The 12,928-nt window shown below is 44.8% G+C and overlaps 1 protein-coding gene across 2 annotated transcripts; it reads left to right on the plus strand.

Annotated features, from left to right (window-relative positions):
- The first annotated feature begins 18 nt into the window (after positions 1-18).
- Positions 19-12,410, plus strand: ANKRD49 (ankyrin repeat domain 49). Of its 2 annotated transcripts, none has more exons than XM_082219604.1 (4): positions 19-158; positions 334-451; positions 7,292-7,721; positions 9,527-12,410. In XM_082219604.1, exons 3-4 carry the CDS (start codon positions 7,461-7,463, stop codon positions 9,986-9,988), a joined length of 723 nt encoding a protein of 240 aa, XP_082075730.1. In that variant the 5' UTR covers positions 19-158; positions 334-451; positions 7,292-7,460; the 3' UTR covers positions 9,989-12,410. The 2 variants fall into 2 exon arrangements, with proteins under 2 accessions (XP_082075730.1, XP_082075731.1); XM_082219605.1 differs by having other exon boundaries at positions 7,377-7,721.
- The last annotated feature ends 518 nt before the right edge of the window (positions 12,411-12,928 follow it).

Raw genomic sequence — 12,928 nt, forward strand, 5'->3', positions numbered from 1 at the left:
CCCGTTCCCCAAGCACTGCAGGCAATCCCCACTGCGCAGCCGCAGCGAGGGTGAAAGAGTGACACGGAAGGCCCGAGGAAGGCCGGAAGTCCCCCGGCGCCTGGGGTTGCTGCCGGTCATTCCTTGGCCCCGCCCCTTCCCCCGGGCTGGAGGCGGGGGTGAGTTTTCCCCGCGGCGCGTCCGAGGCGGGCTGCTGCGAAAGCCCTGCGGAGGTTCCAGCCGAGGGGCTCCGTCTTTCGGGCGTCGCTTGCAAAAAAAAAGGGGGAAGGCAAGGGATATTAATTATTGTTTTTGAAATATGATGGGTTAATGGATTGCTTTTTATTTTGCCAGCCTTTGGAAACCTGATGCTTCTGGAGCGCTGCAGCTTGTTGCAAAAAGAGAGAGAGAGAGAGAATCACGGCATGTGTCTGCTAAGCAACGCTGAGTTCAATGGGACTTCTTGCTCAAGGTAAGTTGCTGCAGCGAGTAGTGGGATTTTGCAAGCGGAGGAGCGCAAATGTCAGTTTCCTTGGAAACCAGGATGCAGCTGGGTATTTTTTATTTTACCTCCTAAAATTTATACACCGCTTGATTTTACCAGCAAAGTAACAAACCTCAAAGTGGTTTACAGAAAGCGTAAAATCAGAAGAACGTTTACCGTACATTATAACATGCAGAAAGTTAGCACGCTAAATCAGATCAAAACTCAAGTCAGCATTTCTAAGCACCTGGGATGGCATGTGTAAACAATGTATTTAGCAGGCACCGAAAAGAGCAGAGTGTACAGTGGTACCTCGGGTTACTTACGCTTCAGGTTACATACGCTTCAGGTTACACACTCCACTAAGCGAGAAATAGTGCTTCAGGTTAAGAACTTTGCTTCAGGATAAGGACAGAAATCGGGCTCTGGCAGCACAGCGGCAGCAGGAGGCCCCATTAGCTAAAGTGGTGCTTCAGGTTAAGAACAGTTTCAGGTTAAGAACAGACCTCCGGAATGAATTAAGTACTTAACCCAAGGTACCACTTTAGTTTTTAGCTCTGGCATAAGTACCCAGCGCCTGCCAACCTAGCAGTTCGAAAGCACCCCCGGGTGCAAGTAGATAAATAGGGACTGCTTACTAGCGGGAAGGTAAACACCGTTTCCGTGTGCTGCGCTGGCTCACCAGATGCAGCTTGTCACGCTTGCCACGTGACCCGGAAGTGTCTTCGGACAGCACTGGCCTCTTAAGCGAGATGGGCGCGTAACCCCAGAGTCAGACACGACTGGCCCGTACGGGCAGGGGTACCTTTACCTTTAAGTATGCATCAATAGGAGTATAGCATCTAGATCAAGGGAAGTAATAGTGCCACTGTATTCTGCTCTGGTCAGACCTCACCTGGAGTACTGTGTCCAGTTCTGGGCACCACAATTCAAGAAGGACACTGACAAACTGGAACGTGTCCAGAGGAGGGCAACCAAAATGGTCAAAGGCCTGGAAACGATGCCTTATGAGGAACGGCTAAGGGAGCTGGGCATGTTTAGCCTGGAGAAGAGGAGGTTAAGGGGTGATATGATAGCCATGTTCAAATATATAAAAGGATGTCACATAGAGGAGGGAGAAAGGTTGTTTTCTACTGCTCCAGAGAAGCGGACACGGAGCAATGGATCCAAACTACAAGAAAGAAGATTCCACCTAAACATTAGGAAGAACTTCCTGACAGTAAGAGCTGTTCGACAGTGGAATTTGCTGCCAAGGAGTGTGGTGGAGTCTCCTACTTTGGAGGTCTTTAAGCAGAGGCTTGACAACCATATGTCAGGAGTGCTCTGATGGTGTTTCCTGCTTGGCAGGGGGTTGGACTCGATGGCCCTTGTGGTCTATTCCAATTCTATGATTCTAAGTAATGTGAAGATTGCAACCCAAAAAGCTACTTTCTTTCTGGTAGAGCCTTGAGCAATTCTTAGGCGATTGTTTTGCATGTTGAAGCTCGGGGCTGTCTTTAGCATATGCGGTGCCAGGGTGCAAAAAACTTCCCAGCGCCCCCAATTTGGGGGGAGGGCAGGCCAAAGTTGTTGAGCTTTTGGGGGGCACACAACTCTCCCATGCCACTGCGGGAGGAAAGCAATCCCCACGGAGGCTTGGGAGGGAAGCTGCACGCCTCGTGTGAGCAGCATGCGTGCGCTGGGCGGGCCTCTCGACAGCCCACCAATCCCAGGCGCACAGGAGGGTGGAGCCAGCTTGCTGCCTCAGCACCAGCAGCAGAAAAGCCTGTGGCGCTCTGACAGGCTCTGCTCCGCCCTGCAGCGGCTGTCGGCTGACCTGGTTCTTCAGTCTCCAGACTCTCGGCCTGGTGCTCCTGAGAGCCCAGTGCCCGGGTGCCGCACACCCCTAGTGCCTATGGGTAAGCCGGCCCTGTTGAGGCTTAATATAGTTTTTGTTTACAATATACAAAGCAGGTACAGGCTTCTTGTGGCCTGAGCTAGGGCAGCTAGCCACAAAAGAGAACCATCCATCTTCCAGTGTGTAAAGGTAAAGGGACCCCTGACCATTAGGTCCAGTTGTGGCCGACTCTGGGGTTGCGGTGCTCATTTCGCTTTATTGGCCAAGGGAACCAGCGTACAGCTTCCGGGTCATGTGGCCAGCGTGACTAAGCCGCTTCTGGCGAACCAGAGCAGCACACGGAAACGCTGTTTACCTTCCCGCCGGAGCGGTACCTGTTTATCTACTTGCACTTTGACGTACTTTCGAACTGCTAGGTTGGCAGGAGCTGTGACCAAAAAACGGGAGCTCACCCCGTCGAGGGGATTCGAACCGCCAACCTTCTGATCAGCAAGTCCTAGGCTCGGTGGTTTAACCCACAGCGCCACCCGAAGAGGGTATTTTAGTGTGTGAAGTTTGAGTGACAAGCTGTACCTGCTGAAATCCCTCTTCTACACAGTTGCCAAAGGCGAGGGGGCCCTGTCCTTTTGCATTTGACCCCCCTTGCCTGATCCTATACATGCTTACTTGGATGTAAGACCCGCTGAGTTCAGTAGGAGCTACTCACACATAAGGCTGCAAACCCCATTCAGTGAGATTCCCACTGAGTCTGATAGTAGTTTATCTCACATGGGAAGTTGCCATGAGCACAGGCACAGTGTGTGTGTGTGTGTGCGCGCGCGCGCAAAAAGCACACCTCTCCACTGTAACTCTTGAGTGAGTAGGGGTACTCCTGCCTGTCTGCATGCTCCCGTACCACTCCTCCTCTGCTGTTCTTGATTTGCTGACCAGCTACTGAAAACAATGATTTGGTGCTAATCCAATATGTGGTCAATAATTTCCACTTACCAGTTGATCGTGTAGGCTGCCTGATGCCTTTGTCTCCCTGGCAGTATCCCAACAATTGTATGCTTTTGTTATATCTCTTTGTTGCAGCATTGGTTTTTGTAATAATAATAATAATAATAATAATAATAATAATAATAATACTAAATTAATAATAATTTATTATTTATACCCCACCCATCTGGCTGAGTTTCCCCAGCCACTCTGGGCAGCTTCCAGCAAAATATCAAAATACAATAGTCCATTAAACGTTAAAAGTTTCCCTAAGCAGGGCTGCCTTCAGATGTCTTCTAAAAGTCTGGTAGTTGTTGTTCTCTTTGACATCTGATGGGAGGGCGTTCCACAGGGCGGGTGCCGCTACCAAGAAGGTCCTCTGCCTGGTTCCCTGTAACTTGGCTTCTCGCAGCGAGAGAACAGCCAGAAGGCCCTCGGCGCTGGACCTCAGTGTCTGGGCAGAACAATGGGGGTGGAGACGCTCCTTCAGGTATACTGGACCGAGGCCGTTTAGGGCTTTCAAGGTCATACCAACACTTTGAATTCATAGAATCATAGAGTTGGAATAGAATTGTGCCTGGAAACGTACTGGGAGCCAATGTAGGTCTTTCAAGACTGGTGTTATATGGTCTTGGCGGCCACTCCCAGTCACCAGTTTAGCTGCTGCATTCTGGATTAGTTGCAGTTTTTGGGTCACCTTCAAAAGTAGCCTCACGTAGAGCGCATTGCAGTAGTCCAAGCAGGAGATAACGAGAGCATGCACCATTCTGGCGAGGGAGTCCATGGGTAGGTAGGGTCTCAGCCTGCGTACCAGGTGGAGCTGGTAAACAGCTGCCCTGGACACAGAATTGACCCCTGCGCCTCCATGGACAGCTGTGATTCCAAAATGACTCCCAGGCTGCGCACCTGGACCTTCAGGGGCACAGTTACCCCATTGAGGACCAGGGAGTCCTCCACACCTGCCCGCCTCCTGTTCCCCCAAAACAGTTCTTCTAACGCTAGCCTGCTGGATATCATCAAACAGTGCGACCAAGGCAGTTTCAGTGAATCCCAACTGGAAGGGATCCAATGGAATGGAAGATTTTACGGACATTCTTCAAGTTGAGATCGTATATTTGCTCTATTTGAGAGGCCTTCCTTCAGGTCCTGCCTCTGAGGCAAGGCACGTGGGTAGCTAACTGATCTTGTCGGCTGTGGTGCCCAGGATTTGTGTTGGGTTTTTTTTTTTTAATGATATTTATTGAAAGTTTAAAATTACAGAAAAAAGTGGGGAAAAACAAAGAGAAAAAAGAGATTAAACAATACAAGTCAATACATATAAAAAAGAAAAAGAAGAGAACAAAACACACAATACATCAAGACCAAAAACAAAAGCAAAAAAAATTAAAAATAAATACAATATTTCCATATCTTTATCTTTCATTAACTTGCTTCATCGACCTCCTCACACCTCCCTTTTTTGTATTCTAGTTATTAATTATTTCAGCAAATCTTTTCCGTCTTTCACCATTTTCTGTCATTTAATTATCTTAATTCATTTTAACCTTATCTTACCATAAAAAACCCTAAAACCTAAAACTTATTTGTACATAACTCCTTATAACATTTCTACTAAAGCCATATAGTTTCATTCCAACATTTTTATAACACTCATAAATTTTACAATATTTCTCTAAATATTTTTTTTAACTTTCTTCCACTCTTCATCCACCGTCTCTTCACCCTGGTCTCGGGTTCTGTCAGTCTTTTCTATCCATTCCATCTAGTCCATCAACCTGGTGATCTCCTGTCTGAGGCTCTTAACTCTTTTCCATGTCCCTTCTGCAGATCTTCTTCATATTTATACCTACACTTTACTTTGTATTGTGCTGATCTTGTTCTTAATTTCCTTCCTTTGTCACTGAGGAGTAGATCTCGGGTAGACTCCAACCTAACAATGTCTCTATCCCTTCCCGACAGATCAGCCCATTCTCCATAGACAGGGCCAGAATCCAAAACATATTTCAAAACACATTTCAAAGTCCCTCCAAAGTTAAAGGCCCCCGCCACTCCAATCTCCCCCTGTTTGGAACCTTCCCGCTTCGGTGCCAAATTAAAGATGTTTAGTAATCCAATTTTCCATTCTACTCACTGTTTAAAGTCCAATTGTCCACAGGAAAAAGTCAGCGCTCTCCGGCAACAGCAATGCGGCTTCACTTCGTGAAAAAAGCAGTCGATTCGAAGCACCGCGCCGCTCACCCCACATCGCTCCGGATCCCTGAAACCGGGTTTCTCCGCGAGTAGGGGAGGCGCAAAAGGTGCCAGCCGAATCCCACGTCCACAGGCTTCTCCCGCCTGTGGTTTTTAATGGGTCTCCGCCTCACCGTAGTGGTCCAGACCCTGATTTCCACGAAGCGGATTCCTCCCGGTCAGAGGAAATCCGCCATTGCCGAAGGCGCTAACCCAGAGGTCTGTGGTGCCCAGGATTTGGAACAGCATCCCAAGAGAATTTTAACTGATCCCCTCACGATCTGCTTCTTAGACGGGTGGCAGTGACTACAGTGGTACCTTGGGTTATATACGCTTCAGGTTACAGACTCCGCTAACCCAGAAATAGTTCCTCAGGTTAAGAGTTTTGCTTCAGGATGAGAACAGAAATCGTGCTCTGGCAGTGCAGCAGCAGCAGGAGGCCCCATTAGCTAAAGTGGTGCTTCAGGTTAAGAACAGTTTCAGGTTAAGAACGGACCTCCGGAACGAATTAAGTACTTAACCTGAGGTACCACTGTATTCTATTCAAGCAATCTTCTGTAGGAGTCTGATTTTATTATAATAAATAGCTTTGTGGCATCGTAAAGACTGACAGATCTATTATGTGAGAAATCCTTCCCCCAATCGGTGCCTGTCAGATCCCCCCGCCCCTCCAATTAGCTTGTATGGCTAATTGCATTATGGGAGTATTAGTACAAAAAAAAGGGGGCAGCAGATTGGGGAAGGCCGCCATAGGTTTTCATGAGCCACAGTCCCATTTCATCAAATGCATTATGGTATTATGAGTTTGTCTACAGCAATATTGGAGGGGAGCAAAACAAGTAGACTGTTAATCACACTGGCTGTTCACAGCGCACTTGTTGTGGATAATGCAGGATAATGCCTAATGCATATGATGAAGTGCACTGTATTCCACTAAGACTTGTTCCCTAATAAATTGGTTACTCTTTACACTGCCACAAGACTCTTTTACTGCTTTTGGAATGTTTTGACTATGTATTTCAAGTTTGTTTGTATTTTGTTGTGAACTTGAACCATAGTTTTTTCCTTCATTTTATTATATAGCTGTCTTCATATCTGTAAGCCTCCTTGTTTGGTTTACTTAAAAATAGATAGTGGCATGTAAATTAATCAGTAATAGTAATAATAAGATTGGGAAGGACAGGGAGGAAATCTTACTGGCCTAAGTTTGGACATACCATATTTTTTGCTCTATACGACTCACTTTTTCCCTCCTGAAAAGTAAGCGGAAATGTGTGTGCATCTTATGGAGCGAATGCAGGCTGCTGAATGCAGGCTATCTCAGAAGTCAGAACAGCAAGATGGATTGCTGCTTTCACTGCGCAGCAATCCCTCTTGCTGTTCTGGCTTCTGAGATTCAGAATATTTTTTTTCTTGTTTTCCTCCTCCAAAAACTAGATGTGTCTTGTGGTCTGGTGCGTCTTATAGAGCGAAAAATAAGATAATTGCCACAGTCTCTCCACACAATGCTCTCGAAGATATCTAACAAAATGACTAAGCTTTGTGTGATGCCATAAAATGCCGTCTTATACAATACCTATTCACTTTAGCTGACCTTTCATAGGAGGCGTAAGGTCTGATATAAGCCGGGATTTGAGAGCAGAAGGATTCCTTTTTTTTGCTCCTGCACTGCCACAATTCTTAATTTTTTTCTTCTTTTTTAGTGTTAAATGCTAAGAACTTATATCTTTTTTGTGTGTACTGGTCACTGTATTAATCATTTCTTAATTTTTCTTTCTCTAAAGGTTGCCATGATGTTGATGCAATCTATGCCACTAGCCTTTGCTAGCTGTTTCTATGTGCTTGTAACTTCTGCTGATGAACAATCAGGAAATGAAATGAGCTAGAAGAGGAGGAGGAGGAGGAGGAATTATTTCACGTGTAAATTGGGGCTTGAGAACTCAAGTCTGCAGAATGAATGAAAGTGGGAAATCTTCAGAGAAGAACATAGAGGAGGATGCAAAAGATTATAGAGACTTTCCTGAGAGCTTTAACCAGCTTGAATTGTTGGAGACCCACCGGCACCTGATCCCCACAGGAACACAGAGTCTTTGGTCTGGAGATTCTGACGATGAAGACCAGGAAGAAAAAACCGAGGAATGGTACCAGGCTCAAGAGAAGAAGCTGGAAAACAACCCAGATAAGCTTCTGCTTTGGGCAGCAGAAAAAAATAGAGTAAGCCATTTCTTAATCATATTTGGGAAATTCATACTGGGGCTGTGTGTGTCGTGCCAGAAACCTAAATTTCTTCAACCTGATGTGGACAATCATTCCAGGCTTCATGATTTATGAAGCTGATAATGAGTGCCAAAGCTGAGTGCTCTTCCTTTCCGTTCTCCCTCCTCTCAGCATGTTTTGGCTTTGGCACAAAGTTGTTGAGCATTTATTATTATCACAAATGAATGATTCGTTACATTTGTTAGTCACTTTGTACAAAAAAAAAGTCTCAAAATGCTTTAATTGGATACAATACCAAGAGATAAAATAAACTAGAAGGCAAAGATCTAGCAAACAATATACATTACAAAATTCCTAAAAAGCTCATCTAAGAGTACAATAGGCCTACCTCCCTGCCTCGGCCCCCAGTACACAGTACTTAGGGTTGGCTGAATAGCAACCAGGAACATCTAATCAAAACCAGGGTGCAGTGAGGGAACTGAGGGTTGCTCAGACCTGGTGCCCATTCCTAGCTTCATAAATAAAGTTTAGTGAGGCCCTGGATTATTGTCAGATTTGGGGCACTGTGACACGCTTCCTGCTATGCAGAAAAACTGAAGTTGCGAAGTGGGATTTGATGTTTCATCTCCATGCTTCTTAAGTGGTTTTGCACAGAAGCCAAGGCCAATAAACATCCTTGTTTAATGTGTGCTATAAGCAAAGCAATTCTCTTAAGAGGTTTCAGTGTTACTTCATTCTGTCCCTGCAGCGGCTCTTGCACAATAGAGATCCAGTGGAATGTGGTGGATAGAGTGTCAGGCTAGGAACAGAGAGACCCAGGTTCAAATCCCCACTCTGCCATAAACCTTGTTCAGTGATCTCGGGCCAATCACTCTTTCTCTCAGTATATTCAGTTGTAAGGGGGGGGGACAGGAAGGGAAGACCCATGTACAGTGGTACCTCAGGTTAAGAACTTAATTCGTTCTGGAGGTCCGTTCTTAACCTGAAACTGTTTTTAACCTGAAGCACCACTTTAGCTAATGGGGCCCCCCGCTGCGCTGCTGCTGCGCAATTTCTGTTCTCATCCTGAAGCAAAGTTCTTAACCCAAGGTACTATTTCTGGGTTAGTGGAGTCTGTAACCTGAAGCATATGTAACCCGAAGTGTCTGTAACCCGAGGTACCACTGTATATCACTCCAAAGCACTTCCAGGAGAGATGGGGCAAAAACATCATATCTAAGTCAACTATTATTAACAATTAATTATTATTATAAACATTATTACTGTTTATTTAATAATTTTGTATACCACCCTTCATCCGAAGATGACAGGGCAATTCACAACATAATAATACAAAACGAAAACACGAAATGCATAATAAAAACTGAAGCAAACAAATCAATAACATCCCTCCCAAGGAACACATTTTAAAAGCCATAGAATGTTAGCGAGCCAAACGCCTGGTTGAAGAGAAAACGTTTCATTCTGGCGCCTAAAGATATGTAACAAAGGAGCCAGGTGAGTCTTGCGGGGGAGAACATCCCACAAACTGGGGAGCCACTACAGAAAAGGCCTTTTCTGTGTTGCCTTGCTGCGGCCCTCTCATGGGGGAGGCACACTAAAAAAGGTCTCAGGCGGTGATCACACATGGTCCAGGACAGGTCGCATCATTAGGCTGAGATAGAATAAATTTGACTGAAGTTCCGTGAGCTTTATAGCTGAGCAAAGTATTGGTTCAATGTCTTCAGTACTACTCTTGCTGTAAAAGCAATGCATCTAGCTTGCAGGCTTGCTGAAACTTATTTGTCTCTTCACCCCCGCAGCTCAGCACGGTGCAAAGGCTCCTGTCTCAAAACCTTGCTCCAGTAAATGTCCAGGATGAAGATTTCTATACCCCTCTCCACCGCGCTGCCTATAACGGGCACTTGGAAGTTGTACGGGAACTGATTGCCCACGGCGCGGATGTCCATGCCTTGACAGTGGATAGCTGGACTCCCCTGCACAGTGCCTGCAAGTGGAACAACACCAAGATAGCATCGTTCTTGCTCCAGCATGGGGCAGATATCAATGCTCAGACCAATGGCTTGCTGACTCCACTTCACCTTGCAGCAGGGAACCGGGAGAGCAAGGAAACCCTCGAACTCTTGCTCATGAATCGCTACCTAAAGCCAAATCTCAAGAACAACTTGGACGAGACGGCGTATGATATTGCCAGGAGGACTGATATATATCACTACCTGTTTGAGATTGTCGAAAGTTGCACAAATTCTGCGTCCGATTCTTAGAAGTTGCATACGTTTGAATGTCAAAACACACTGCCAGCGCCTTTGTAAGAAGTTCTCTTTGTAATTGCACTCAAAAGTCGGTGCTTTCAACCCCACCTCTTTGGTGTAGCTTTACTCTGTGAGATGCTGAAATGAGGTCTCGTTTTGTTACGATGTCGTTATTTTTATACTATAAACCACTCTACCCTTAAACTTGTGAAACATTTCCACTTTTACTTGAAAAGCTCTGGAGGAATCCTAAATATCTTGGGGCTGTTTCCCACATTGACTACTTAACGTGGCAGAAGTACTCCCATCCGTCAATCTCATATCCCAAAGCATGGGAATACACAGGAGTTGGGAACCAGCATTGTTTGAAACATTTGGGGTGTTTTGTTTTTTCCTTTTAAAACCATTGAGAATTACTGAGACCTCTCTGCTGACTTACAGGGGCTGTGCTTGAGCAGGAAGAAACCTGTACAGCCTCCAGGCAGTTGTAATGAGGTTAGCAGCTGCCCATCAACAGAGGAAAAATATTTTCTCAGCTATTAAAAACTGAGCTACCCTGAAATCAAAAAGTGCAATGTGATGGTCAGATTTCAATGTCTGGTGCAATATATAGTATACCTTGTCTGCCTACCTTCAAACCATAACATTTTATGTGCTCAGATTTTGCTTTTTAAAGGGATAACATGAATGAATGGAAATAATATGCTGGGATGACATTATTTATTTAATGGCTGTGTGAGCAAGATTTGAATCCTCATTCAATCCTACTAATGGATTCAATTGTTGAAAGTTATGTGGATTCTTTGCTTACTGTTGCCCTCCATAGATGCTTAACAGCGATAGATTTTTTCAAAAGCAAACCTGGGAGCAGAAAACATTACCTGGAAGTGGCACTATGGATTTCAGAACTTGGTAATTCATGTACTTTCTTCCTTTGTTACATTTTCATATAATGGACAGGGATGAGCTGGGTGTCATTCATGAACGAGAAGTAGCCTGTTGTCACACACAGAGGTTTTATCCATTCCAAAGATACTTGGGGCTGGTTCACATAATACTTTTAAAATACAAGTTTGAAAAAATTCATGTAAACAGTAGGTGATGTCTCTCTACAGCTACATGTAATCCCCCCCCCCCTATAAATCTTACTGGCTTGTACCAGATAGAAATTGGTACAAATAGGTTCTCAATTTCATGTACAGTGTCAATGGGTAATGTATGAATTGACATACATGTAAACACTGTGTTTGCTCCTTTTGAATGTCTTGTGTGAATTAGCCCTAAATTAAAAGTCAGACCCACTGACATTGGGTGGTAATGTGATGTTACCTCATAACTCGATTCACTGAGGCTGTTCTTGAATAAGTGGCCTAAAGGCTACAATCCAAAACTTGTAAGCTAAAATCCACTTAACTCTGAAATAGACAAACAATCATCAGTGGTAGATCAGCGAGGGAACTCTGGAGCAAAGTGGCTTGCGTATTGAAGCCAACAGTCCTTAATTTTGTAGTCCAAAGACCCAGTTCTGATTACTACTTACAAACTTGAACTTCTTGAATAAATGTGACACTGTGTGCAGCACTCCAATGTGGTCTATAAACTACTTGAATTGACCAGAAAATTACTAGTATGTTATCCTGTTCATTTATCAGCAGACTTTGCTCCATATAATCACATAGTTCCTGCTAAAATCAGTAAAATAATTTCCCTAACTTACTAGAAAGTAAGCCTCATTGTAATTGTAATAGGCAGGTTTAGTTTTCTGAACTGATTACCGGTGCTTAGCATTAGGCTACACATTCTGCTGTTCTAACGGCACCTCTAAATAAATGTTTCAAGATTTGACATCCAAGCCGTTTTAAGTTAGTAGTATGCTAATTAAAGTGGCTAGCAGATCACCATCTTAAGGTTGCACTACAAATTTAGACTGCTTGGGAACCAGTTTAAATGTGACAATTTCTCCCAAAAGAACACCGTGACTTGTAGTTTTGTCAGTGCTGAGGCTTCACTGGAAAATGATTGCCAGTTTTATCTCAAACTGCAATTGCCATTCTGTGGTTGGGAGCTGTGACTAATAAGCAGGTCTGAAACCATTTTAAAGGTGTAGTGTAGAAAAAGGCATTTTGTAGTACGTCTTTAAGTAGTGCAAAATTGCGAAGATCTACTGTAACTGAAAGCTGTAAAGCACTAGTATGTTGTAACAGAGAGAACTGGAGTATTTATTATTGTATGAAACGACAAATACAGATGATATCAAAGTTCACTTTAAAGATTTTTTTATTTTTTGTGAGGTACTTGTTAATGTTTGAAAACCGCATGAAAAGTGAAATGGAATGTAACTGAACTTAATACAGGTAACACTTGAAATACAGTATACTGTAATTCTGCTGTGAGTCTTATTTAAAAATAAAATATTTAACACAGTGAAACGTGATCAGGTCTTCAGCTGCAAGGTTCATTGCAATGATTTGTGGGTTGATTAAGAGCAGTACAGCACTCTGGATACTAACAGCTTTCAGAAATACAGTGCAGCTAAATATCTAAAGGTCTGTATTAAAGGGGAAATGAGTAATTGTATGTATGTACCGTATTTTTCGTCCCATAGGACGCTCCGTCTCATAGGACGCACCTAGTTTTTTTTTGGGGGGGGGAATAAAGGGAAAAAATTTCCCTTTATTTCCCCCCCAAAAGCAGGTCGGGGAAACAGAACCAGGTCGAGGAACAGCGGGATGGCGGCGCTGCGCCTCCCTGCTGTCCCCCGAGCTTGTGGGGCTGGCCGATGTCTGCCCCGCGCGAGGGGCACTCTGCATCAGGGCGCCCCCCCTGCGGGGCCGGTAGGCTGCTATCCGCAGCGTGGGGAGCCTTGCCGGGAAGTCCGGCAAGGCTCCCCACGCTGCGGATGTCTGCCCGGCGCGAGGGGCGCTCTGCTTCAGGGCGCCTCTCGTGCCGGGC

Source organism: Podarcis vaucheri (assembly GCF_965113315.1).
Source record: "Podarcis vaucheri genome assembly, chromosome: 4".
NCBI lineage: Eukaryota > Metazoa > Chordata > Lepidosauria > Squamata > Lacertidae > Podarcis > Podarcis vaucheri.